General features: G+C 48.5%; 2 protein-coding genes across 2 annotated transcripts in view; one reads left to right on the top strand and one right to left on the bottom strand.

The window, feature by feature from the left end:
- The window catches only part of WDR76 (WD repeat domain 76), a 16,742-nt gene extending 10,144 nt beyond the window's left edge, over window positions 1-6,598 (top strand). The window contains exons 9-12 of the mRNA XM_029910776.1: window positions 1,342-1,559; window positions 2,251-2,403; window positions 4,730-4,783; window positions 5,959-6,598. Of these exons, the coding sequence (XP_029766636.1) occupies window positions 1,342-1,559; window positions 2,251-2,403; window positions 4,730-4,783; window positions 5,959-6,214 (681 nt within the window). The 3' untranslated portion in view covers window positions 6,215-6,598. The remainder of the gene's footprint in view (window positions 1-1,341; window positions 1,560-2,250; window positions 2,404-4,729; window positions 4,784-5,958) is intronic.
- Window positions 6,599-8,854: 2,256 nt separating this feature from the next.
- FRMD5 (FERM domain containing 5) overlaps window positions 8,855-23,117 on the bottom strand; it is a 77,869-nt gene continuing 63,606 nt past the window's right edge. Inside the window, exon 13 of the mRNA XM_026648418.2 lies at window positions 8,855-12,091. Within this exon, the coding sequence (XP_026504203.1) occupies window positions 11,505-12,091 (587 nt within the window). The 3' untranslated portion in view covers window positions 8,855-11,504. The remainder of the gene's footprint in view (window positions 12,092-23,117) is intronic.

Below are 23,117 nucleotides of genomic sequence, written 5' to 3'. Positions count from 1 at the left end.
AAAAAAAAAAAAAATTGGAAACGGCATAGCCAATCAAGTATCTGGAAAATTTGCCTTGTTTTTTATTTGACTGCAGTGTTTTAAGAGAACATCCTCATAACATGTCATGGACACCCTCTTTAACTTATTCTCAGTAAGGAAATCTGTTTCATGTTAAAATGAGTTTCATCTGCATCCATGTGACTCTTTATTTAACCCAGTAAATCTCTTCAATTTTTTTTATTTTTTAGAGAGTATATTTTAAAGCAGCAAATTAACAGTTTTTCTTTAAAGGAGCTCTAAAAATATCAATCATGATGCAATGTAAAACCCGTTAGCTTAATTGTTCTCACCCTTTTCCCCAGACAGCTGCTTGGAGCACCACAAAGGGGCCAAGTGACACATACATCCTATCTTTGTGGATCTTGGGAAGAGATTTGCAATTCTTCTATCCCAGTGGGTCTCAAACTTTTTTACTAGCGACCCCTTTCACATTGCAAGCCTCTGAGTGCAACTCCCCTAATAAATTCAATACACTGTTTAATATATTTAACACCATTATAAATGCTGGAGGCAAGCGGGGTTTGGGGTGGAGGTTGACAGCTCGCGACCCCCCATGTAATGACCTTGCGACCCCCTGAGGGGTCACGACCCCCAGTTTGAGAACCCCTGTTTGCCTGGTCCTGGCTTCTCATGGTCGCATGGCTTCTACAAGAGGAGTGCTGCTAGTGGCCAGGTTCCCCTGGAGGGCACAGTAATGAAGTCTTAAATTAATGTTGCTTAAAGTACCATTACCTCAACTGTGGATAATTGCCACTATGATGGGAGACTGGCATGGACAAAGGCTTCTCCTCATTCCGAGTTTGTTCCTCAAATTCCATGGAGCCTGATCCTTCTTGGTGCACCTGACGAGGGGCTTCCCTGGGATTGGGGTGGGGACAGAGCCAGTACTACCCACTTCAGTACCCAACTGAGATTTGCTTAGTGAGTCTTTCCTTTGCTTGTGGAAATAGTGGGATGACAAGACCTTATGTGGGAGTTATAAATATAGGATTTGAAGTACATTGTATTTGCCATACTTTGCATTGTGTTCAGTTTATTGTTCAAAATACCCTATATAGAGATACTTCCTGTATTCCATGTGGTCTCATGAAAAAGCTACTTAAATGGATCACTGCTGCTGTTTTAACTGATGTTACTAGTATAATTCAGTGTGAAAGGACGTAGCTATAGTTAAAGCAGATTACATTCTATTGTATACTTCAATAGCTGGGAAGTATCAATATGGAAATAGTCGATTAGTTTGATTTTATTTTTAACCAATGATATATCGCCTTACATAAACTCCTGTTCCATACTTAGGTGTACAGAAGTGAAGAAAACAGCTTTTCTTCCTTTGACTTCTTGGCAGACAATGCCTCCACGTTGGTGGTAGGACAGTGGGATGGTGACGTGGCTATTGTGGACAGACGGACACCAGGAACTTCTTCTGAACTTACTGCAAACATGAATTCAAAGACAACAAGAACTGTCCATGTTCATCCAGTGAACAGACAGTATTTCATTGCTGCTGGTGCAGTGTATGTACTTCAAAATGCATTAGTGATTTGTGTGCTTTAAGAGCTCTGTGCAACGGTTTCACAGGAAGGCATTGGAAATCAGCTGTAAATGGCATCGGGTTGGGGAGAGCGATCATCTACTGATATTTATAATACAGAATTTAGTTTTTTAACCTAAATATGTATATTCAAGGTTTTTCTGATCACTTTGGAAAACGTTCTACAAAGAAACGTAAAAACTGATATAATTTGGCTTTCCCTAATATTTTGGTGTTGGGAGTAAGAAAAGGACTCGATGGGACATTTTGTTTTTGGGAAAAGAGGATTAAAAGTACTAGCACACCTGCGGTTGCCATTTTCACGGATGGTGCCACTTCAAAAACGAGTAGCATCATTTTTTTGGTGATCCTTGGGGAAAATAAAGGCTTTTGGTAATGGCTTATGAAGGAATTGACATTTGTAATTACTGTTTGCCTTGTGAGTGGTTTAGGGCAGGATGTACTATAAATTCTAGCTATTAAAAGGCAATTATTGTATTTAGGTTTTTTAAGGTGCAGCTAGTGCACTCTGTTCCTCCACTTCCATGTAAGTAGAAACTGAAAATTTAAATTTTAAAGTTTATGCAACTACTTCACTTTATAGGAGTTATGTAACTACTTCCCGTTCCATAATGAAACCTATTCTAAACTGGCATGCTGTGTGTGTCTTGCAGGAATGTTTGCATTTTTGATGCACGATACCTGAAGCCTAATGGAAACAAGCCCATAAGCTTTCTCAGTGGACACACAAAGAGTGTTGCTTCTGCCTATTTCTCACCTATTACTGGTAACAGAGTGGTGACAACATGTGCTGATGATACGTTGAGGTAAGGGTGTGGGAAGGAAGATAATACAGAAGTACAATTCACTGCCTAATATTGGTTCTTGATAGCTTTTTCTTGACATTTTTAAGTAGAATTTCTTGTAATTTTTTTATAACAAATGATTTCTTTGCTTACATTTTTGCCCTCATTTCTCTTTATAACCTACAACTGTGACCATAAATAGACACAGAGATAGGGCTAACTTAAAAAAAAAAAAAAAAAAAACTGGTTAATGAGTCCATGTATAGCAGTTAAAAGTGCTGAGATCCTGAATTTCTTCAGTGTTGCTGCTGAAAGTCTTACAAAAGAGCTGGTGTTTTTATATGTTGCCTAGAGGTGGATAAAGCATATGACATAATTAGGACTGAATTCATAGCGTGGACTGTATTTTTAAAAAAGTCTCACTTTTCATGCTGTCATTTTTGTGATCATTATTTAAATAATCTGGACATCTAAGTATCTGATTACATCACAAATTGGGTACTTAAATGTTTAAGTAACCTAAATTACATCACAGAATAGTAGACACAAAATGGGAGGCCTCGTTAAGGCCAGGCTGAAAAATCAGGTCCTATACAAAACAGTGGGTGTTTAAAAACAAAATCATATTCTTTCACGAATGTATGCAATAATCATACCACTATAACTGACATGTCAGAGAGAGGTAGATGAGAAGACAGTGAAGAGAGCAAAGAGAAAAGCACAGCAGGCCTCTAGTTGTAATAGTGCACTGGCTTCATCTTCTGGCCTTGCACTTTACTCCTGTATTATTCACGGCAAAGACTGTTGCTCAAGAATTGGACTTTTTAGACACTTGCGATGCTGCAGCACAACAGACAGTAACTGAACTGTGTTGGTGCTTACATCATCATCTTTCAAAATGGATGGTTGCTATTAATTCATAAATTACATGTATATGTTGGATACTAATTCTGTGTAGACCGGAGGAAATGCAGCTACACGAGTTCTTTGTATATTACTTGCAATACATCTTTACAGCTCCATAAGCACAACAGATATTTAAAGACCTAGCCTTAAAAAGTAGGGTGTGATATGGAACCAACCCAGTAGTAAAGACTCCATAAATCTTTGCAGTTTGAACAAGACAAACATAGAAGTTCAGATATTCCAGATATATTTTCAAAAGAGCATATTAGTACTGGGGGTCTGTGGGAGCTTTACACTTCGGGTAACCCTCTACTCCATAGGCTTTGGAGCCAGGAATGGGCACCAGCGCTTTCATAAACTAAGGTTAGAAGGGACCATCATGATCATCTAGTCTAGCAGTTCTCAACCAGGGGTCTGGGACCCCCTGGGGGGCCGTGAGCAGGTTTCAGGGGGTCTGCCAAGCAGGGTTGGCATTAGACTTGCTGGAGCCCAGGGCGGAAAGTTGAAGCCCCGCCGTGTGGGGCAGAAGCCCGGGGTCCCGACCCCGCCAACAGGCTGTGAAGCCGAAGCCTGAACAACTTAGCTTTGCGGGGCCTCCTGTGGTGTGAGGCCCCAGGCAGTTGCCCTGCTTGCTACCCACCCCTAATGGTGGTCCTGACCTTTAATCTACTGGATATGCAGCAAAACAGTTGTTGTGGCCTGGGTTGGCCGTGAAGTTTTTATAGCATATTGGAGGTGGGGGCTCAGAAAGAAAAAGGTTACGAATCCCTTGCCTGTGACCTCCTGCACATTGGAGACCACAGAACCTCACCCATCCACTCCTGTAACGGACCCCTAGCCGCTGGCTGAGTTACTGGAGTCCTCTAATCATGATTTAAAGACTTCAAGTTACAGTGAACTTTTTGTTGTTGTTGTTGGCTGGGATAAACTTGAGTGGTGCTCTGACCCCACATGCCAGGTCCCAATGCCACTCCCTCGGATTTGGGGGGTGTGGGTGTAGGGGCTTATGGGCCAGGGCGTTGGGTTGCTGGTGTGGTGGGCCCCTGAGAGGGGAAGAGGAAGATCAGGTGGAGGAGCAAATCTCTGCCTCCCCCTCTCCCCGTTTAAATTGCCCTCTGCAGCCCCTGCTGCGCTCTGATGTTCTAAGGGAACAGACTAAAGTAATTCTGTTCAAAAAGACAAACGCTTGCTTTAGAAGGCATATCTGTTAATGGAATCAGGACTTTAACACCTGTCCCTGAATTGGATTTCACAAGTGCAGAACCTATTAGTGTGTTCCAAAACATGTATTGTCTGATTCCTGACTATATACATAGGCAGTTTACAGGTAAGTCTTGTTTTTATTTGTGTGTGTGTGTGTGTGTGTGTGTGTGTGTGTGTGTGTGTATATATATATATATATATATATATAATTTTTTTTATGATTTGCTTTACTTCACAGAGTCTATGATACCAGCTCTTTATCCTCTACGATTCCTGTTCTCACTGCTGTCAGGTAAGTTACATATACCAGTGCTAAGGATCTGGCATAAGGATTGTGGCTGCTTTGAGTTGCTGTAAAGCTAGCATACCCACTTGGTGGAGTGAGCTGCCAGGTAGCAGAGAGCTGTCATAGTGGCTTATACTGTGAACAGGGGGCATGGCTGGGGCTTGCCTAAACCTGGTGATTCTCCAGCTGCTAGAACAGCTATTAGTGTCCTAGGCAGCTGCGTAAGAGAGAGCAGCCCTGTCGCTGTACTTTATTAGATGGAGTCCTCCGCTAAACCCAGGATCAGGGTTGTGTATAGCCAGCTTTGGTTGCCCAGCCACCCTGCTCCAGGCACAGCTTGGATACAGCCCAAAGTTGAGTCCACTAGATTTGTGAGGAGGCTTTTAATATCTTTTTGTGTAACTAAAGTATTAAAGCCTGGCATGTCCCTGTACTTTGGAGAAGTTTTCTCATGTTTCAGGGGGTGGTCTCAATTGGTGTTTCTTTTATAAATTTTGTAATTCTAAAAATATTTTGCAATTGAACAAGATCCTCAAAGCAACACATTTTGATAGTAAAGGGCACTGCTTATAAGTGGAGAGATCTTTCTTTTCCTTATTCCCTTTTCTTCATTCCCGCTTTGCCCAGGCCTAAAGCTGGCAAATCCTTTCTGTGAACAAGAAAGGCTGGACTCCCTCCATCAAATCAGTCGTTGCCACCTCGGGGGTCACTGAGGGCCTGGTATTAGGTATGGCTGGCCTGAACATTTAAAATTTTGCCTTTTTTTAAAAGGGTTTAATGGTTTTCCCCTGGATTTGTATCCAAAGACAATCCCAGAGCTTGAGTACCTTTTACAAATAGTTGCTTATTATGTCAGAGGATCTCTTGCTACATTTTTGTTGCCTTTAGTCCTCCTTTTTGTCCTCTTACAATCCCTTCCTCTAGAAGGCCTGGTGAGAGGAAAGGAGTGGATCTTATCATTAATGTACACTTCTCCTCTGATCTGTTGAGGAGTAGTGTTGAATGGTTCTGAAAAGTACCATCCCCAAACAAGTTGAATGTGATGATGGCTAGAAGGTGAGGATAGATGTGTGGCTAATGGATGCTCTACACAAGAGCGCTTGAAATGGCAGTATTTAAATATGCAACTTACTAAATTCAGTGTTTGATTTTCATGTTTTCTCTTTCATTTTTCTGAATAGACATAACAATAACACAGGACGGTGGTTAACTAGGTTCAGAGCAATATGGGACCCTAAACAGGAAGACTGTTTTGTGGTTGGCAGTATGGCACGCCCAAGGCAAATAGAAATCTTCCAGGACACTGGTGAACAGTTGCACTCTTTTTATAACGTAGATTACCTTGGCTCTGTTTGTTCCATCAATGCCGTGCACCCTACAAAGAATATCTTAGTGGGTGGTAACTCCAGTGGTCGTCTCCACGTTTTCAAGGATTGAAAAGGTTGCTGATTTTTTTTCCTACATAAAGTATGTTTGTTTCTCAGGACAAAAATATGCATTAAAAGGTTTTAAATTACATTTTATTATTTTGGAAACATTCTGTATTTTTTTTTTTTTAAAGTTCCAAATATTAAATCTGTAGCAGTCCTACCACACCAACCTATGGTGAGTCGTGTGTATTCAAGTACGGGAAAAGCTGCATCCATAATAAAAAGTCATATTTCCTAAAGCCATTTTAAGTATGACCTTTAACAAATATTTATCATGTATAGTTTTAACATTGGGCCTCAACTTGCTCTTTAGACGTAATACATCATGATTGTGGCTTTCCTGAAATTTACCTTAAGCTTATTATACAACATAGTCTGTGTTTTCAGTCAAACATATCCGTTTAGTAAAATGTCTGACATTGGGCCATGAAATCTTACTCCCAGAATTGTTTAATGTTGATGTGTGTAAATGAATGTTGTCAGGTGCACTGAGAATTGGGTAAAGAAGATGATGATCATAAAGAAGTCTGGAAAGGAAGGAGTGGAGCTGCCTGGGAGCAGAGGAATCAAAGTGGCCACAGGCCCCTCCTGCTCATGAGAAGCTGTGGCTGAAAGGGTTTAGAGCTGTGTGTGGACACTTACACACTCCCTGCTTGGCCCTCTTTCATTTTCACTAATGTGTAAGCAGGGGCTGAATAAGCTCTCCCCTGACAGCTAGTGGTGAACTGGGGGGAAAGACCTCAGAGCTGCCTCTTTGCAGAGTCACACCTATTCTGCCAAGGGGATCAGCAGACAGACCTGCCTTGCTGGAGTGATCGATTTTGGCTGGTTTGGGTTAAAATTCACGCTACTCAGACATTAAGGATAACGTTTCATTACCATGGCATTCAGTATTAAAGGCAGCAGGACTATCCTTAGTGACCCTTATGGGGGAGCGGGGGGGGCGGGGTGTCGCCCTAACTTTAACCTCACTCACTGTCCGGAGTAGTGATGCCAAATGTGAGAGTCCGGAGGGGGCGGGGTATTTAAACAGGTCCACACAACCAGGCTTAAAGGGTGCCAGAAGCCATTTCATCCTCCCCGTCACTGTTTTAAGACAGCTGACTAGATGCATTGGAGAGGCCTGGCTCCTTCTCAGTGATATGCTGACCTACGGGCACTAACCTTAGCCCTGGCACAGAGACAGTGCTGTGGTGAAAAGACCATGCAGGAGAGGTGGCAGCAGAGGTTCCCGGCTATCCTGTGAAATCACTGAAGAGCTGAGATCACCGAGAACTGGATGAACCTGAGAACACCACTGCCACCATTACTGCTGCGTCTCTGTGATGCTGGGGAGCCGTGGCAGTGATAAATAGTAGCAGAGGTACTGGCAGGCCACCACCCCCATCCCTCAGGAGCAAGAGGTAACCCCCCCCCAGACACGTCCCTGGAATCTGGGGCCATTGCTGACCTCAGACAGCACGAGTGGATTTCCAAAGGAGGAAAAAGGGGAGTGGCATGGTAGAGACCTTCATCCCTTGGACTTCAACAGCACAAAGTGAGAATCAGACAACAAGGACACTGCCCAAGATACTATGAGGTGGGCGTTTTACTTCTTGGTGGTGTACTTTCAAATCATTGTTGCAGGGTTTTTCCAAATTAATGCTGTTTTCTTGTGTTATACACAGACTCGGTATTTGCAAGTGAGGCAGTATTACCTCTTGGAGGCACCCAGGGTGGTGGTTAGTTTTCCTAGATTACTGGAGTTGTGTGTGTGTGTCGAGCCAGTTCTGTATAAAGAGGAACTTGTTGCTGCCTACACTACCTGGCAGAAGGGTTACACTGATACCTGATTCTCCCTGCAAACCTTAAAAACTACAATGTGGTATAAACCTTCATTGCTCAAGTCTAAGGCACTTCTGGTTTTAAGGGACAAGTGGGTCCTGCAAAAGTCTGCTGAAATGAGGTCACTTTAACACACCATCTCACCACTCTGTTACACAATGACCTCTGCAGTGGGTAAGCAAAAAAGTTGTGCCACTTTCTGCCTTAAATTTCCAGCCTGGCTTGGCCTTCGCTCTTGAAGCTGGATCTGAGAGCCATTTTCAGTCCTGCCTAATTGCTGTTGGCTTCAAAATGCAAGTGCTTTGGTATTCACACTCTGTATGTAAGCAGTGTATAATGAGTTGAATTGTGATCAGTTAGCCATGCCTGGCACCATGCCCTGCAGAACAGGAAGAGGGATCAGAAGGTGATAGGTGTCCCTGTATTTCTGATTTGTTAGATTCATCTTTCTGTATGAGGTCAGCTTCATCATGGCAGCAATACATGTTTATAATGTAGCCTGAATCAGTTCTTTGGTTCAGTTAAATGTTTCAAAGGATGGATTTTTAGAAAACAAAGTGAGTCAACAAGGATGAAGGCAAACTTGTTAAAAGCCATGCGGATGCATATAATGATACAGTGAGATCACGCTTAGGCTTATCGGTGTTTGTAATTTTGGAATTTCTCTGCTTAAAGGGCCAAATTCTGCACTGTTTTTTTTTTTTTTTCCAATGGGAAGTTAGCGTAAGTTAAGGGTGCAGAATTTGGACCCATTGTGTTTAAGGGCCAATTTCTTCAGTTCTTGATCAAGTAAAACTTGTTGAAGCTGTAAAATATTAACTATCGCCACTCAAATGAGCAATTTATTTAAAAGTAAAAAATGCCAACTCTTGTTTTCATGATACTTAAATATTTATTTAAATTTAAAAATACTTTTCATGGCACCAATGATTTTATGCTGACTACATATTGAATATGTAGAAAAAGGTACATTATTTTGGAGGGAAAAAAGGTAACTTACAGTATTTGGCACATGAAAGGTTAACTTCTATGAAAACTAAGAAATTCACATTTTCTGGTATTTTTACCCTCTACTGCTTTAAAGATGCAGTACACTATTCTTTATTAAGAGTTTTGCTTCCTCTGATATAAGAACTATGGAAACGACGTTTTATACAAAGGACAGATAAAACTAACAGCTAGCAAAACATGAAACGTATGGCATAGAGGGGGGAAAAATGTAAGATTAAAAAAATACTAATTGTAATGGTTTTAGGATAAAATGCCAGGTGAAAACAGTAAAAGGTTAAACAAGGTGTGGTATTTATTACTATTCTAAAAGCAGATTGATGCAAAAGTTTTTTAAGGTTAATATTTCATACCTTGTGGTTTTTGAAAATGAAAATGTTTAAAGTACAACATATTGGAGCTGCACCTGTCACTGAATGATAATGTATTGTTATGACAAACAAGTAGTATTAGCAATTAAAACAGTGAAATACTGCATCTTTAACCTAGGATGAAAAATGTTTAGTTTAAGACTATCACTCACTGCATAGAAACACCAATTACTACAGACTGAGGTAGGAACACTACACTAAAAGTTAATTTTGCTATGTTGCATAAAACAGTATATATCCATGTAAAAATCTAGCCTTTCTTCCTCCCCTGGTTGGAATTCACAACTTAATATTAAACTGAATGCAAAATCTTTTTCAGCTCTTCTGATAATCAAATGGCCGTGGTTAATTTTTAAAGTAAAAGTGACATGAAACTGCATATATAATATATAATAAAAAAATTTTTTTTGAAGATCTGACAGACTAGTAAAATGGACCTTATTTATTGCAGTGACAAATAGTCTGAATCTAACTGACTTTCAGATTATTCTCTATATTGATGACTGAACATTTGGCAAAAGAGCACAATTGACCAGTTCAGGACAAAATCATAACTCATCTTCAAAGGGTGGGTGTGTGTGTGCGTGCACCAGCAGTGCTTGAACTTGTGTGCAGAGATGGTTAAAGGTGCAGAAAATGTAAATCGGAGCTTTTAAAATTGGGTCTATGGCCTCGGCTTGCTTAAAATCTCTCCCTGAGATGAAATGAAACTCTTGCTAGTCTGTTTTGTTAAATATGCCCAGCTTCACAAGAAACTTTACAGCAGTGATTATTGCTCCCCTTACAAATGGGCTGCTATTTTTGCCAGGTAATAAAAGATTCAAGTGTTCATGTCACAATAGAAATTAGTTAATTACACTTTTTTCCCTTAAGGATAGATCTCATATTTGTCTTGGTTTTTTTCACTGTTGCCTCCACTTCTGTAATTCTGCTCTTTACCTTTGAAATTTTTCAAAAAATCTGCCTTTCTTTTTTCCAAAACAAGTAATGGGTTAATCTGCCATTAGAATTCCATTCTACAAAACATTTATTCTCAAAGTAATTGGCTTACTCCAATCATTTTGTATATCACACTATGTTCATCTAATCCATAAAGTTAAAAAAAGACTTGATTAGTATCAATAACAAAATGCTATTTTGTTTAAAATATAGGTTGAACAGTTTTTTATACAAAACAAGTACAACTTTCTGAGGCAAAATGTATTCCAAATCAATCCGGTCTGATTACAAACTACACACCCAGACTTTATAGAACATAACTGAGTACATTTATCTACTACCCCCATATACTCAACTCCCACTGTCTTTAGGGATTTAACACCTCTATGGTAAACGCCACTGCGGTGCACTAAAGGTTCAAGGCTTAACATATTCGGAAAAGGCCTATGTTGTAGACTAGGATAGGTATTCACATCTTTCTATGCTACTTAAAGGAACAGACACTGCCACTCCTGGCTTCCCTGTTTCTTGCCCACTCTGTTGTTTTTGAAAACGTTTCTAAGTTGATAATGGTATTGTACCAGATCACTTTCTAATGAATAAACCATTTGCCAGTTAAGACGCTCTAGTTAGTACAAGGAGGATCTCTTTAAAATAATTTGAAGGTGGTAGTGCTGTGCACAGTGGCAGTTTTAATAATGAAACAATACACTAGTATTTAAATTACAACTCAGTAGCACCATTACTAAAGCTCCTGCATAATGCAATATCTCTAGTCTTGAACTAGTGTCGCTATTGGCTGACACTAATGCAATAATCAGTAGTAGTAAAATAAATTCCTCTTATTTGATACCTTCAAAGTAATACATCTATGAAAATTAAAATCTTAAATTATTCTGCAAACTTCAAGAATTAAAAACTGAACGGTTGAGTACTTCAGGAAAGTGGAGCGCTAAAGAAATGCGTTTTTAATCTGGCATAAATCTATCCCTTTCTTCTTTCAGGAACAAACATCCTAGGGCGCAGTGTACTTTGATTCATGAAAGGAGGACTTAGTTTATGGGCCGATGGTGCCACGATGGGTCCCATTTGCTGGGAACTGGTAGCAGGTATCTTCTGAATCCACCTGGCTAGTTATTAGGAAGAGTCATGCCTTCAGGTGTCAATGAGCAGGCTCAGCACGGAGCGGACTTTGCAGGCAAACCATCGCCTGAGGGGACAAAAGTATTGATAATGGAATTGTTCAAACTCGGGGGTCTGGCGAATATCACGGAAAAAGGCAATGTCAAGGTCAGACTCGGTAAGGATGATCAGGAGAAGGAGCAAAACAAAGAGGAGTCCAACTGTCACAAGGAGCAAACGGAGGACACTTAAAACAAACTTATTCACCTGTGCAGCTTGTGTCCCGCCATCGCCACCACCACCCTGCCACAAGGCTTTGAACTCGCCTCCCATCTCATCAGCCTCAGTTGCAGTAGGTGTGTTGGCTTCAGACTCCTTTTCTTCTTCAATACTGCAGGGGGCGCCATTGATCTGCCTGGCGAGCAGCATCAGCTCCAGGCTGTGTTCTGCCACCGGCGTGGGAAGCACGCTATCGGCAGGGCTGTAGATCTCGTCGGAGATGACTGCCACTCTCTCGCTGCTCTCAGCTCTGCTACTCCGCGAATGGGACATGAAAGCATCGCCATGAGAGGCTGAACGCACGGGGGTCGAGTGAGCGCTGTCCCTCAGCGACTCCAGGCCTGGAGAGTGAAAGACGACAGGGTGAGAGATGTGCAGGAGGCACAGGGGCGTTAGTTACTGGGTGTGAAGCCCTTCTTGTGTATAGGAAACCTGTACACCGCACCCCAGGAGCTCAAACATAAGAACGGCCGTACTGGGTCAGACCAAAGGTCCATCCAGCCCAGTATCCTGTCTACCCACAGTGGCCAATGCCAGGTGCCCCAGAGGGAGTGAACCTAACAGGCAATGATCAAGTGATCGTTCTCCTGCTGTCCATCTCCACCCTCTGACAAACAGAGGCTAGGGACACTATTCCTTACCCAGCCTGGCTAATAACTTCATGGAGGTTAAGTCCATTAATGGCTAAAAGGAAGCACAGACAGGCTCTAGCCCCACATTTTCCAAGGGTCTGCTAATTTTAGGTGCCCACCATGAGTGATCTGGTCTTTGTTGTTGGGATTTTTTTGAGATAAGCACCCACAACTCCAGCTGAAATAATGGACATTCTGCTCAATTAACACTTCTAAAAACGAGGCCTTATCCACTGCAGCGGGGCACCTAAAAACTAAGGAACCCTACATTATGGGACAGTGTTGAACATTGAGGCCTAAGTCACTTAACCAAGGTCCCCCCGTGAATCGATGCCCTTTGTCCCATCTAACCTTTCCTGTCATGTATCAAAGGCTCTAGGCAGACAAGCCGTGAAAATGAGCAGCAAGATGGTAACAGCCAGCCTAGAACGAGTGCTCCTTTGAGTTTTGCAGCTTACCCTAATTATGGGGGGAGGGAGAGCTGCACCCCAGGTGAGGCAGTTTGAAACTTTGTTTAAAATTGATTTTTCAAAGTACACTTCACTCCACAGGCATAGCTACAAGGCCTTGAAAAAATTCTATCCCCTGGGGGGCTGGGAGCATGTGGGGGGTGGGGTGTCGCTGGGTCAAGGGCTTCACAAGATCGTCTCCTCCTGCCTCCACGTGACCAGCTTCTCACTTTCATTTTCTTATCACACGCCTCTGTAAAATTAGGTATAAAAACCTTGGGGCAGTAACCATATAAGCCAGGTTTCCCTGAGGTGAGCCAGTTTCTAGTACCTAGACCCAGCCTAATCGTTAAAGACTGATTAGATGTTCACTTTGGTTCCACAGGGCCGTGTAACCCTAACTAGAATCCAAGCTGGAGCTGTACCCTGTAGTGCCAGAGGGGCTTGGAAATGGCTATGCTACCTGCAGGTCTGGGCCAGAGTCTGAGATACAGCCAGGCATCTATTTACCCGACACCCCAATCCCTGTTTGTACAATGAATCAAGTGATGCATAGAGCACCGGCGTTCTGCCAGGAGGCAGAGACATGGACACACAGCTCTCAGATAAGGGGGGAAAGCGGAGCACCTGCAGGCTTGGTCCACGGCCCGGGCATACAAGAGCTAGGAAGGGGCGAGTTTAATGCAGGCTGCAGCCCTGAGACGGGGGGAAGCGGAGAACTGGCATTCTCAGGCCAGGCCACAGCCACAAAGCCCTGAGAGCAAGATGGGGATCTGAGACTATACAAGCTGCTACTGTCCATGGCCTGGAAAGGTGCCAGGTACCAGTAGCAACCTTAACGTGACACAGTTTTCTGTGCTAGTGAAGATAAATGTCTTGTGCAAGAGAATTCCATCAAACACCCCTTCACTCTGTCTCAGCAGCCGCACAGGGTGGCGCACGAGTATTCTGTGAACAGTTTAACCTGCATCATGCATCGCCCCCCAGTAAGTAGCGGAGAACTGACGCACTGATTAATGTCTTCAGGGAGTTGCTTTAGGGTGCTAACTGGAAACAAGGGCAGTAAAACCTTGATCCAGTGCAACCTGCCTCGCTCCTCCCACTGCAGGCTGTATTTGGCCAGCAGGGAGGACTGAGCAGGATGCTGTATGAGATGCAAGGAGCGGAATGGCACAAACCCAGACACCACTGGGTCTTCGGCAATGAGGTGCCCTAGCATTTGTGCAAGTCACCGCCTGTAAAGCAGTCACCCTTGAATAGTCCTGCTGCTTGATTTAGCTCATACACAAATTCTCCAGGGGAGGGATGCTACTAGGCCCCAGCAAAGGCCGGTGGGGGGGCCTTGCATGGTGAGCAGTGTAATTACTGTTAATGGAGGGGCAGTGGCAGAAAATGCACATCCTGCGCCAGCATTGACTCCCCAAATCCTGGCTTTGGAAAGATTTCCTAGCAGCTGTCTCCCACTAATGACATCAGGCTTGTGACTGATGCAGATACGGGCAGGCCGTAAGCGTCAGCGGCACTTCAGGAACACGAGAACCCTGCCATTGCTTTCTGCTGAGTGAGGGGCTCAGGTTGGGTGCCAGTAGCATCAATCCCAGTAACGAGGGGCCAGACCATTAGCTGGGGTAAGTGTGTGCCACTGGAGTCACTGAAGCCAAGTGCCTTATGCTAGCTGAGGACCTGACCCTAGGTGTTGCTTTCTCAAAATACTGCAACTGCCTAGCAGCACAAAACTGCACAGAAATATAACCGCAAACCCTGCATGTCCCAAAAACCTGGCACCTGCAGGAGTGGCCGCCAAGCCTCACGTGGCAGGATGAACTTCCAAAGGGATGGTTTAGATGTTTTGTTTTTAACAGACAAATTGTCGACCCTGGTAATTTTGCCTTTAACTTTGGTGGTGTCAGTATAAGTGTCATGAGAACATAGTGCACAATGTTTGCAGAAAAGATGAAGCAGCTAATTTCAGCTGGGGCTGAAAGTAATGCCATGCATTCGGTTTAGTATTTCTGTGCTGTAACCACAATCTATGTTCTAAAGCTATGCAATCACCTTGAGCTAACGTACCGCACAGAGCCATATTTCTTCACTGTGCCCATACAAGAACGTGTTACAGCCAAAGACAAAATAATCCTTGCTCATGGAAGCAAGGATCCGTGAAGTGGATTCTCCTTTTTAAACCCCTTTGCTACTGCCTAGGCTCCAGCCTTCATTCCTCCATGTGACTCAAACCTGCCGCCAGGGGCGTGCAATTCCTGGCCTACATTGTGGCAGGGAGAAGAGCAAGCTGAGCTAACAGGGATCTGGTCCATGTTTAGTTTCTATAATTCATGAAAATCCTTTCAGAGACTTGGTACTGCACCCCCCCTTACTGGCTGCATGTTAGCATGCAAACCCGTAAGAATGGCTGGAACGCAGGTTTTGGGGAAAAAATCCCTAGCGGTCTTCAGTTCTATTCCAACAGGTCTGACGAGGCTGGGCTGGAAAGCGTGCTAGACCAGCCTCTCTTTCAGCATGCGAGCACCCTGGCTCTGATAGGCAGAGTCGCAACATACGACAGCAAAAATGGAGGCAGAAACATTAACTGTTCTCAAATCCTGAAGAACGGCTTTGGGTCCATTTTGAGGCAAAGGGTTCAGCAGTGCGAGTGTGTGCACATGCCCATGGTCGCATACATGTCTACAGCGCCGATACCAACACCGTCAGGCTTGTGGCAGGACATTGAGCACACACAGCGTTTGCAAAAGGGAACCTCGGCGCAGCAGCTTGGCCTCATTAAATCACAGCCCCAATCACCCGCCGCGTCATTTCCATCCACCTAAAGAACTGTAACATACTCACTTCACATCACACCGAGGATACCATCTATCAACGGCTTAAATAAATGCCTCGTACAGTCATTCACAGGCATTTAACCATAACGTGCTATGCCAAGGGCACTGCAGTACTAGATTCCATGGCCGGGGATGATTAAACGCAAGTGACTCTTTCAGCCACTCACCCCATTCCTACAGCCTTTGAATTAAGTGAACTAAAAGGCATTTTCACATTTAGCTGCTCGTATTTAATCTAGGCTACTGCGCTGTTGGCCTTCCTGCGGCTGTTTGCCTGCAACACAGTCACAAACCTCCCTAAATGTGTTTGAGCTAGTCACCCACTTCAAAACTGGGGGCCTAAATTTAGCTTCCTTAGGCCATATTTAGATACCTGATTGTCAAAGGGCTGAGCCCTCAGCAGTTCACAGTGGTTTCAACAGGACTTCAGTGAAACCATTTCAGCGCTGGTAAGGTACGAAGCGGTACAACAGCATACAGCCCTTGCCGCAGGAAACGCGAGTCAGCAACGCACTTACAAACATGAAATAATTAAGCTTTGTAACCCCAGCCACTCTGGAGGGCTCCTGCCTGAGTTATTGCCCCGCAGTCGCTATCCAATAGCCCAGAGCAACACTGCCACCAGCTTAGGCCAGGCAGTGACGCTGGGCTCCACTTGTAAGAGTAGCAGGAATGTAGGTAGGTGTGATGCAGTTAATGCTCTTGGCATTGGGCCAAGACAAAAGGCCAAACACCCCTCTGTGTATGAAAAATGCCATGGGGGGGGGGGGGCGTTGAAGGTCACCACCAAGCCCCATTTAGGGGAAGTGCTGGAGGGGCCTGCTCTGGGATGAACTATAAAACCCAACAAGGCCAGTGCACTGGTTTAAGAGGGACGAGTGACGCGTGGCACCTCCTGCCACACCAATACCGCCTTCAGCAGCCCCCAGGTGGCCCTAGGAGTGCTGCCCCCGGCCCTGACAAAGAGCTCAGCTAGAAGGGACTCGCTGAGGCCAACAGCTTATTTCCCACAGCCTTAATGTGTGACCAGCCCGCCGCTGGTACCGACAGCCAGCCATTGCCAGCGGGCCAGGCTTTGCCCGGTATCAGTCCCTAAGTCTCTTTCTGAGGTGTGATGGCAAAGGGGCCTGCTGGGCTTTGCCCCAGGCTGGGAGGTGGTGGGTGTGTGCGGGAGGGGACCATTAGAACGTGTTTCTGTTAAGCTACCACGAGGGGAGGATGTCTGTCCCTCTTGGGCCATAGGCACCAGCTCACAGCTAGAGAGCCCATGCTAGGGGGTGGGCTTTAGGCAGGTGTTTGTGCTTTAAAAGCATGTGGGTGCCTTTCCTCTGGTGTGCAACCGATAAAAAATCCCCATGCCCGCTAATGTCACAGTAGTATTCTGACAAAGGGGGAGGGGGGAGAGCGCCCTCCCCCCAGCTCCACTCCTCGCCCTGGCCATCGCCGATGGTCCCACACCCAGAGTCCTGGCTGCCCCCACCCTCTCCATGTCTGGGGTCCTGGCTGCCAGTCCTGCACCTGGGGATCGGCTCCCGCCCTCACCCCTGGTCGAGGGTTGGCCCCTGGCTGTGGCCCCAGCCTTGGGCCCTTACCCCGTCCACATTCCCCCTTGCCCACAGCTGCAGCCTGCTCCCAGGTTGGGGACCATTGCATTACAGACAGGGCAGGGTTTTAGCTGTTCAACACCTACCCCCTGCTTTAACATGTAGGGGACCGTGCAGGTACTCCTGGCACACTGGGCCCCACACGTGACTGGCCGCCCTACTGCCACCCGTGGAGCAGGGGCGGTGGCACAAGGTCTCCACCCTCCTGCCCATCAGCCCTACAGCGGTGCCTCAGGGGGTTGCCAACCTTCTAAGCACACAAACCCAAACACCCTTGCCCTGCCCTGAGGCCCCGCTCCCCCCTCCCGCTGTTACTCGCTCTCCCCCACCCTCACTCACTTTCACCAGGCTGGGGAAGGGTGGTGGGGTGTGGGAGAGGGTCCGGGGGCAGCACTCCTGGAAGCGGCTGGCATGGTCAGCTCCTAGGCAGAGGAGCTGGGGACACTGCCAGCACCCACAGGCACCATCCCTGCAGCTCCCACTGGCCGCAGTTCCTGGCCAATGGGAGCTGCAGAGTCGGCGCTTGGGGCGGGGGAAGCGCACAGAGCCCCAGTGGCTGCCCCTGCTTGCGCCTAGGAGCCAGACATGTTGGCCACTTCCGAGAGCCATGTGGAGCCAGGGCAGGGATAGCTCAGTGGTTTGAGCATTGGCCTGCTCAACCCAGGGTTGTGAGTTCAATCCTTGAGGGGGCCACTTGGGGATCTGGGGCAAAATCAGTACTTGGTCCTGCTAGTGAAGGCAGGGAGCTGGACACGATGACATTTCAAGGTCCCTTCTAGTTCTAGGAGATCTCCATTTATTTATTTAGGTAAGGAGCCTGCCTTAGCCCCGCTGCGCTGCCGACCGGATTTTAGTGGCCGCCAGGGTCCTTTTCCACTGGACACTTGGCAACCCTAATGCCTCAGTAGGGAGCCACAGCCAGGCCGGGGAGGCAGCATCACTGCCCCAGTTTCCCACCACACACCCCGGACCTAGGGCTGCCAGCCCAGGGCCTCCCCGTCACTGGACCCCGTATTGCTGGCAGAGCCCATGACAAGCGGCGCGCTCATGGGGAGCACCCAGCTTTAGCGCTTTGAACTCTGGTCCCTGCCTGCCCTGTGGACACACACTGGCGATGCCCCATCCGTTCCCCCTCCCCGCTCCTGCCCATAGGAGGGAATCATTTACATCCGGGGAAAGGCGGCTCCTATGAATTGAGGCTGAGAAGGTTTTGTGGGGCAGCTCGGGACCCCGGCCCAGGCAGCAATGTTGACGGAGGAACAAGTGCAGTGGGACAATAGGCTGCTGCCCGCTTAAAATTCAACCCCCTGGCTAATGTCTGTGTAGGTAGGGCAGCAAGGGCGTAAACCCCACTCCCTCCGGCTGCCCGACACACGGACTAGCGCTGCCTGTGCCGGGACAGCAAGCGCAGCTTGAGCCATTCGTATGAGCACCCTAGGGGGCCTTAGTTCAAAACCCAATGCACCAGCTCGCTGCCTGCAGCTCTGAGCCCCGCTGGTAACACATCAACCGAATAGCGTTTGCACTGAGAGAGTAACTGAGGCCGGGGGGGCTGTGTTAACGTGCTGCCTACAGCATCCCCGTCCAGTGACACGCAGGCATCACACGCTATCAGGCCCCCGTATGTGAGAGTCTGACGTAGTGCTTAAGGATGGCATAAAATAGTCCTAGCCCCTCTACAGCATCTACGAGCATCGCGTACGTGCCGTAGGTGTGTGTCAACTGCCCAGGCAACATACTGAGAGACAAGCCGGCCCTTTAAAACAAGGCTGAGCGACTGTCCTCAGGCACTAAAAGCCAACCTCCTTCCCCCCCCCCTCCAAAATCTAGAAATTTGGGAAAGACACTAATGTTTCCACCACCAGCCTTAGCTCTGCCCCCCCTCTGCCTGCTGACTTTCCACCCATGGCTGGAGCCTGCTCCAGCGCCCGCCTGAAGACAAATCGCCCTCTGCTGCGGCTGTGAATTCCAAGAGGGTGGCCGTTAAGCTGTAGCGCAACAGCCTCCATCACGTTGTGCTGCTGCCTGTGCTGGCCAAGCGCCAAGACCCCAGGACCGTGGCACAGGGAGGAAGACGGTTCTGCCGTCACAGGGCCCGTGTGTGAAGACGCTGGCCGCTAAGGGCATGAGCTCAGCACGCCGGCCGCCCACAGGCAGTGGGACGGGATGGACGTGCCTCTGGGAATAGGGTCCATAGCATTGCCTAGAACTCACACGGGGAAATGCCCTGCTGGGCGGACGGGCGTGTACAAAACCCAGACAGCTTCAGGCTGACACAGGACTGGAGTGGGGCCTGGGTCTCGTACCAGCCGCTCCGCCTAGGGCTGCATTTCCTCCTTAGCAGTAACAGCGAAAAGTGCCCCGTCCCCATCCTTCCCCTTGGCACGTCCCCTGCCCGTGACTGCGGTAAGACGAGACCATGATCATTTCAGGAGAGCTAACACGGCTCCTGTTTCCCCTGGAGCGAGCAAGCAGCAGCGCTCTCTCCGCCCGCTGGGTCGGGGCTGAACCTGCTTTCAGCCAAGTGTGGAACCTTCCCGCTCATGTTCCAGCTCCTGGAGTCCCTTGAGCTTTGCCAGCTCTCCCGCTGAACCGCTTCCTGAGTACGCAGCCTCCTGCGCCTGCTCATTTTCAAATGAATGCCATGAGCCAGGAGGCATCGGCCCACCCCCGCCTGCCGACATGCAGGAAGGCGCCGCGTAAGCACAGCAGAGCAATGAAAACGTTCTCACCATGACCGGTATTTTTGTTCTAAGGAGGCCAGCCCCCAGTCTGCAGCCGTGAACCTTTCTGGCAGAGGCAGGATGTTCGCTGACAGCTGTCAGACGCTGCTGGAGACTTATACAGCCAGCTTTGCGTTTTCTGCTGCTGCTGCCCATCACCCTGGTATCTGAGCACCTGCAAGTGCCTGAACCACACTCAAATCCATACAGCCCTGCACTGGGGCCCTTCCTATTCAGCCCCCCCCCCCCGCCCCTCCTGGCTCTTCTCTCTAAAGGAGACTGAGCTGAGCCACCAGCTCCAACCAGGCCGACTTCTGGGAACGGCTGGAGCCAGACTTAGCCCCGTGGTGCAGGCCCAGCGGTGACCCAGGCCCCTGCTGTGGAGAGCGCAGTAAAAGCGCAGGAGGGGACACAATGTGGATTTGACCCAGGAGCAAGGGTGCCCATTCCTCTCCTCCCCGAGGCCTGGCTCTGCGGGCGGGGAGCAGCGTGTGTTCGGCCAAGCTGAGCAGAGACGTGGCCGCTAGTTACCTGGTGTGAGCCCGTGGCGCTGGTCCCGTGGCGCGGCGCGGGCGAAGCCGGGGAGGGCCGGGAGGAGAGGCGAGGCACCGAGCGCTTTGCCTAGCAGCTGGGGGCCCACGCTCAGCACTCGCACCGTCACATCCCGGTAGCAGTGGTTGATTATCCGCAGATGGACGGTAACTTTCGTCTTAATCTTTATCAGACACTTCACCATGGTGGCCTTGGACTAGCCCCCTTCCTGCAGCCTCTCCGCTCCCCTGGGCGCGGCAGCAGGGCACGGCCCAGCGTGGGACGGAGCCGCCGCAGGAATGCACAGGGTGAGGGCTGCAGCCGCTTCACCCAATGGCAGCAGTGACGTAAATGACTGTGGTGAGCTGAGCCGGGAGCCAGCGCTATTCTGGGCTTCCATGTTGCTGAAGTGAGCGTGAGGAAAGGCAGCTGCAGCCTGGGGGTTGGGTAGAATAATGGTGTGAAATGTTAGTTATTGAATTCCCTGCTTGCTTTGCAGTGGATCCTTTTGTGGCATATTGGACCGTGCTACCGCACTAAGTCATGGGGTCCTGGGCTGACCCCCTTCCCCGCCCCCAGCACAATCTGATATTCACCGTATGCAAACCAATCCTTCACCTCCTCTGGGACCATCCCCACTCTACTCAGCACCCCTAGAACGGGGGGGACGGGGGACTTTTTGGCCTGAGGGCCACATCTGGGTGGGGAAATTGCATGCAGGGCCATGAATGTAAGGCCGGGGCAGGGGGTTGCGACGCAGGAGGGAGTGCGGAGTGCAGGAGGGGGCTGAGGGCAGGGGGTTGAGGTGCACGAGGGGTGCGGGGTGTAGGAAGGGGCTCAGGGCAGGGGGTTGAGGTGCAGGAGGGGTTCAGGGTGCAGGCTCCGGCCCGGCCTGCTTACCTCGAGTGGCTCCAGGGTGGCAGCGGTGCGCAGCGGGCCTAAGGCAGGCTTCTGGCCCCGCGCCGCTCCCGGAAGCGGCCGGCACCACGTCCCTGCAGCCCCTGGGGGCAGAGGGGACAGAGGGCTCCACGCTCTGCCCTCACCTGCAGGTACCTCCTCCCAAGCTCCCATTGGCCGCGGTTCCCCATTCCCAGCCAATGGGAGCTGCAGGGGGAGGTATCCGCAGGTGAGGGCAGTGTGCAGAGCCCTCTGCCTCCTCTATCCAAGGGGTCGCAGGGACGTGGTGCCGGCCGCTTCCAGGAGTGGCGCGGGGCCAGGGCAGCCAGGGAGCCTGCCTTAGCCCCGCGGCGCCACAGGGGTGACAATCCCATGGGCCGGATCCAGCCCATGGGCCGTAGTTTGACCACCCCCCGCCCTAGAATGCGATATGGGCCCAATCCTGCCTCCACTGAGGACAGTGGCAAAACTCTCTGTCCACAAGGGGGCAGGACCGGGCCCTGCTATCGTGCTGCGTCGGAGCCGGAATACACTGGCTTTTGGGAAACCCCGAGACGCAACAGCCTTTCCCGTAGGAGGCTCTTTCTGTAGTAGTCCCACTTCTGTGCGCCAGCCTGTTTACAAGGGCATTCTGCATCCGCCGTGGGACTAGCTCTGCACCACGCTTCCCGATGCATGGCCCCGGCACGCAGCTGAGTGCAGGGCTGTGTTGGGCTTGTGTTTCCCACGGAAAGTGTTATTTGGGCTAGGACACAACGACTGGCAGGCAACCCTGCTCAACATACCTGCTATCCCCTGGGATTCACACCACCGTTTCCTTTCCCTGGCACCAGCAGCTGCTGTCCGGGAAGGAAAGGAGCTGTTTGGCCGGGATGGCTTTCCCCTTCTCCTGCCAGAGAACAGATCTGTCTGTCACTGGGAAGGGCTGTTTTCAGTCACTGGCAGATATTTAAGTGAAGCCGATAGACTTAGCCATGGTGTCGCTTTCACCAGCAGGAATCTTTTCGCTGCCCAGAACTCCTACCGAGCATCTGGGCGTTAGTGACAGCGATTCAACCATCCCTATGTTCATTTGTATTTGAAAGCTGCCACTAGCTATTGCAGCCAGGAGTTTTGTAGTGATGGGGGAGCCCTGCGAGATCCCCCTCCTCCCCTCTGCACAGGGCCTCCTAGGGTACGTTATCAAAGGGAGGCCTGGGTGTGTGGAGGGGGGGTTAGTCACACACCTCTCATCCCCGTTAGCACAGGTTCCCAGGCTACAAGGTGGTGCATGCATTGAAAATGCAGGGCTTCCGTTCCAAACCGTCACCTCCCACCCCTGCCAACCAACTGCTGGGGGACAGCCGAGCACTGACGAGCTTTTTGCTAATGAATCAGCTTGATGGCCATGGAAGCATTAAAATAAAACGAATTCCTTGGCTGCTGGAGCTAAGGTCTGGTTCTTAAGCCCCAGCCAGTCGGGTGCACAAGGCTCTCTTGGCAGCGGGAGCTCCCAGCAGCACTCGGGCTAGTAAATCTGACCTGGGCCAGCCTTTCGCCCAGCAGGGAGCCACCTCTCTCCGAAGTGGGCGGCAGAGAGCAACGGTCTGGGCAGGGGAAGGACAGTAGTCGGGGAAGGGGGCGTTATCACTGCACAGCCTGCAGCCTACACAGGGATTCTGTCTCTGCAGCCAGGTTGTGAAGAAACCAAGGAA

This window comes from Terrapene carolina, unplaced genomic scaffold (genome assembly GCF_002925995.2).
Source record: "Terrapene carolina triunguis isolate 2854851 unplaced genomic scaffold, T_m_triunguis-2.0 Scaffold67, whole genome shotgun sequence".
Taxonomy (NCBI): Eukaryota; Metazoa; Chordata; order Testudines; family Emydidae; genus Terrapene; species Terrapene triunguis.
The sequence above is the reverse complement of the archived record's forward strand: the minus strand, read 5'-3'. Positions and strand labels throughout refer to the sequence as shown.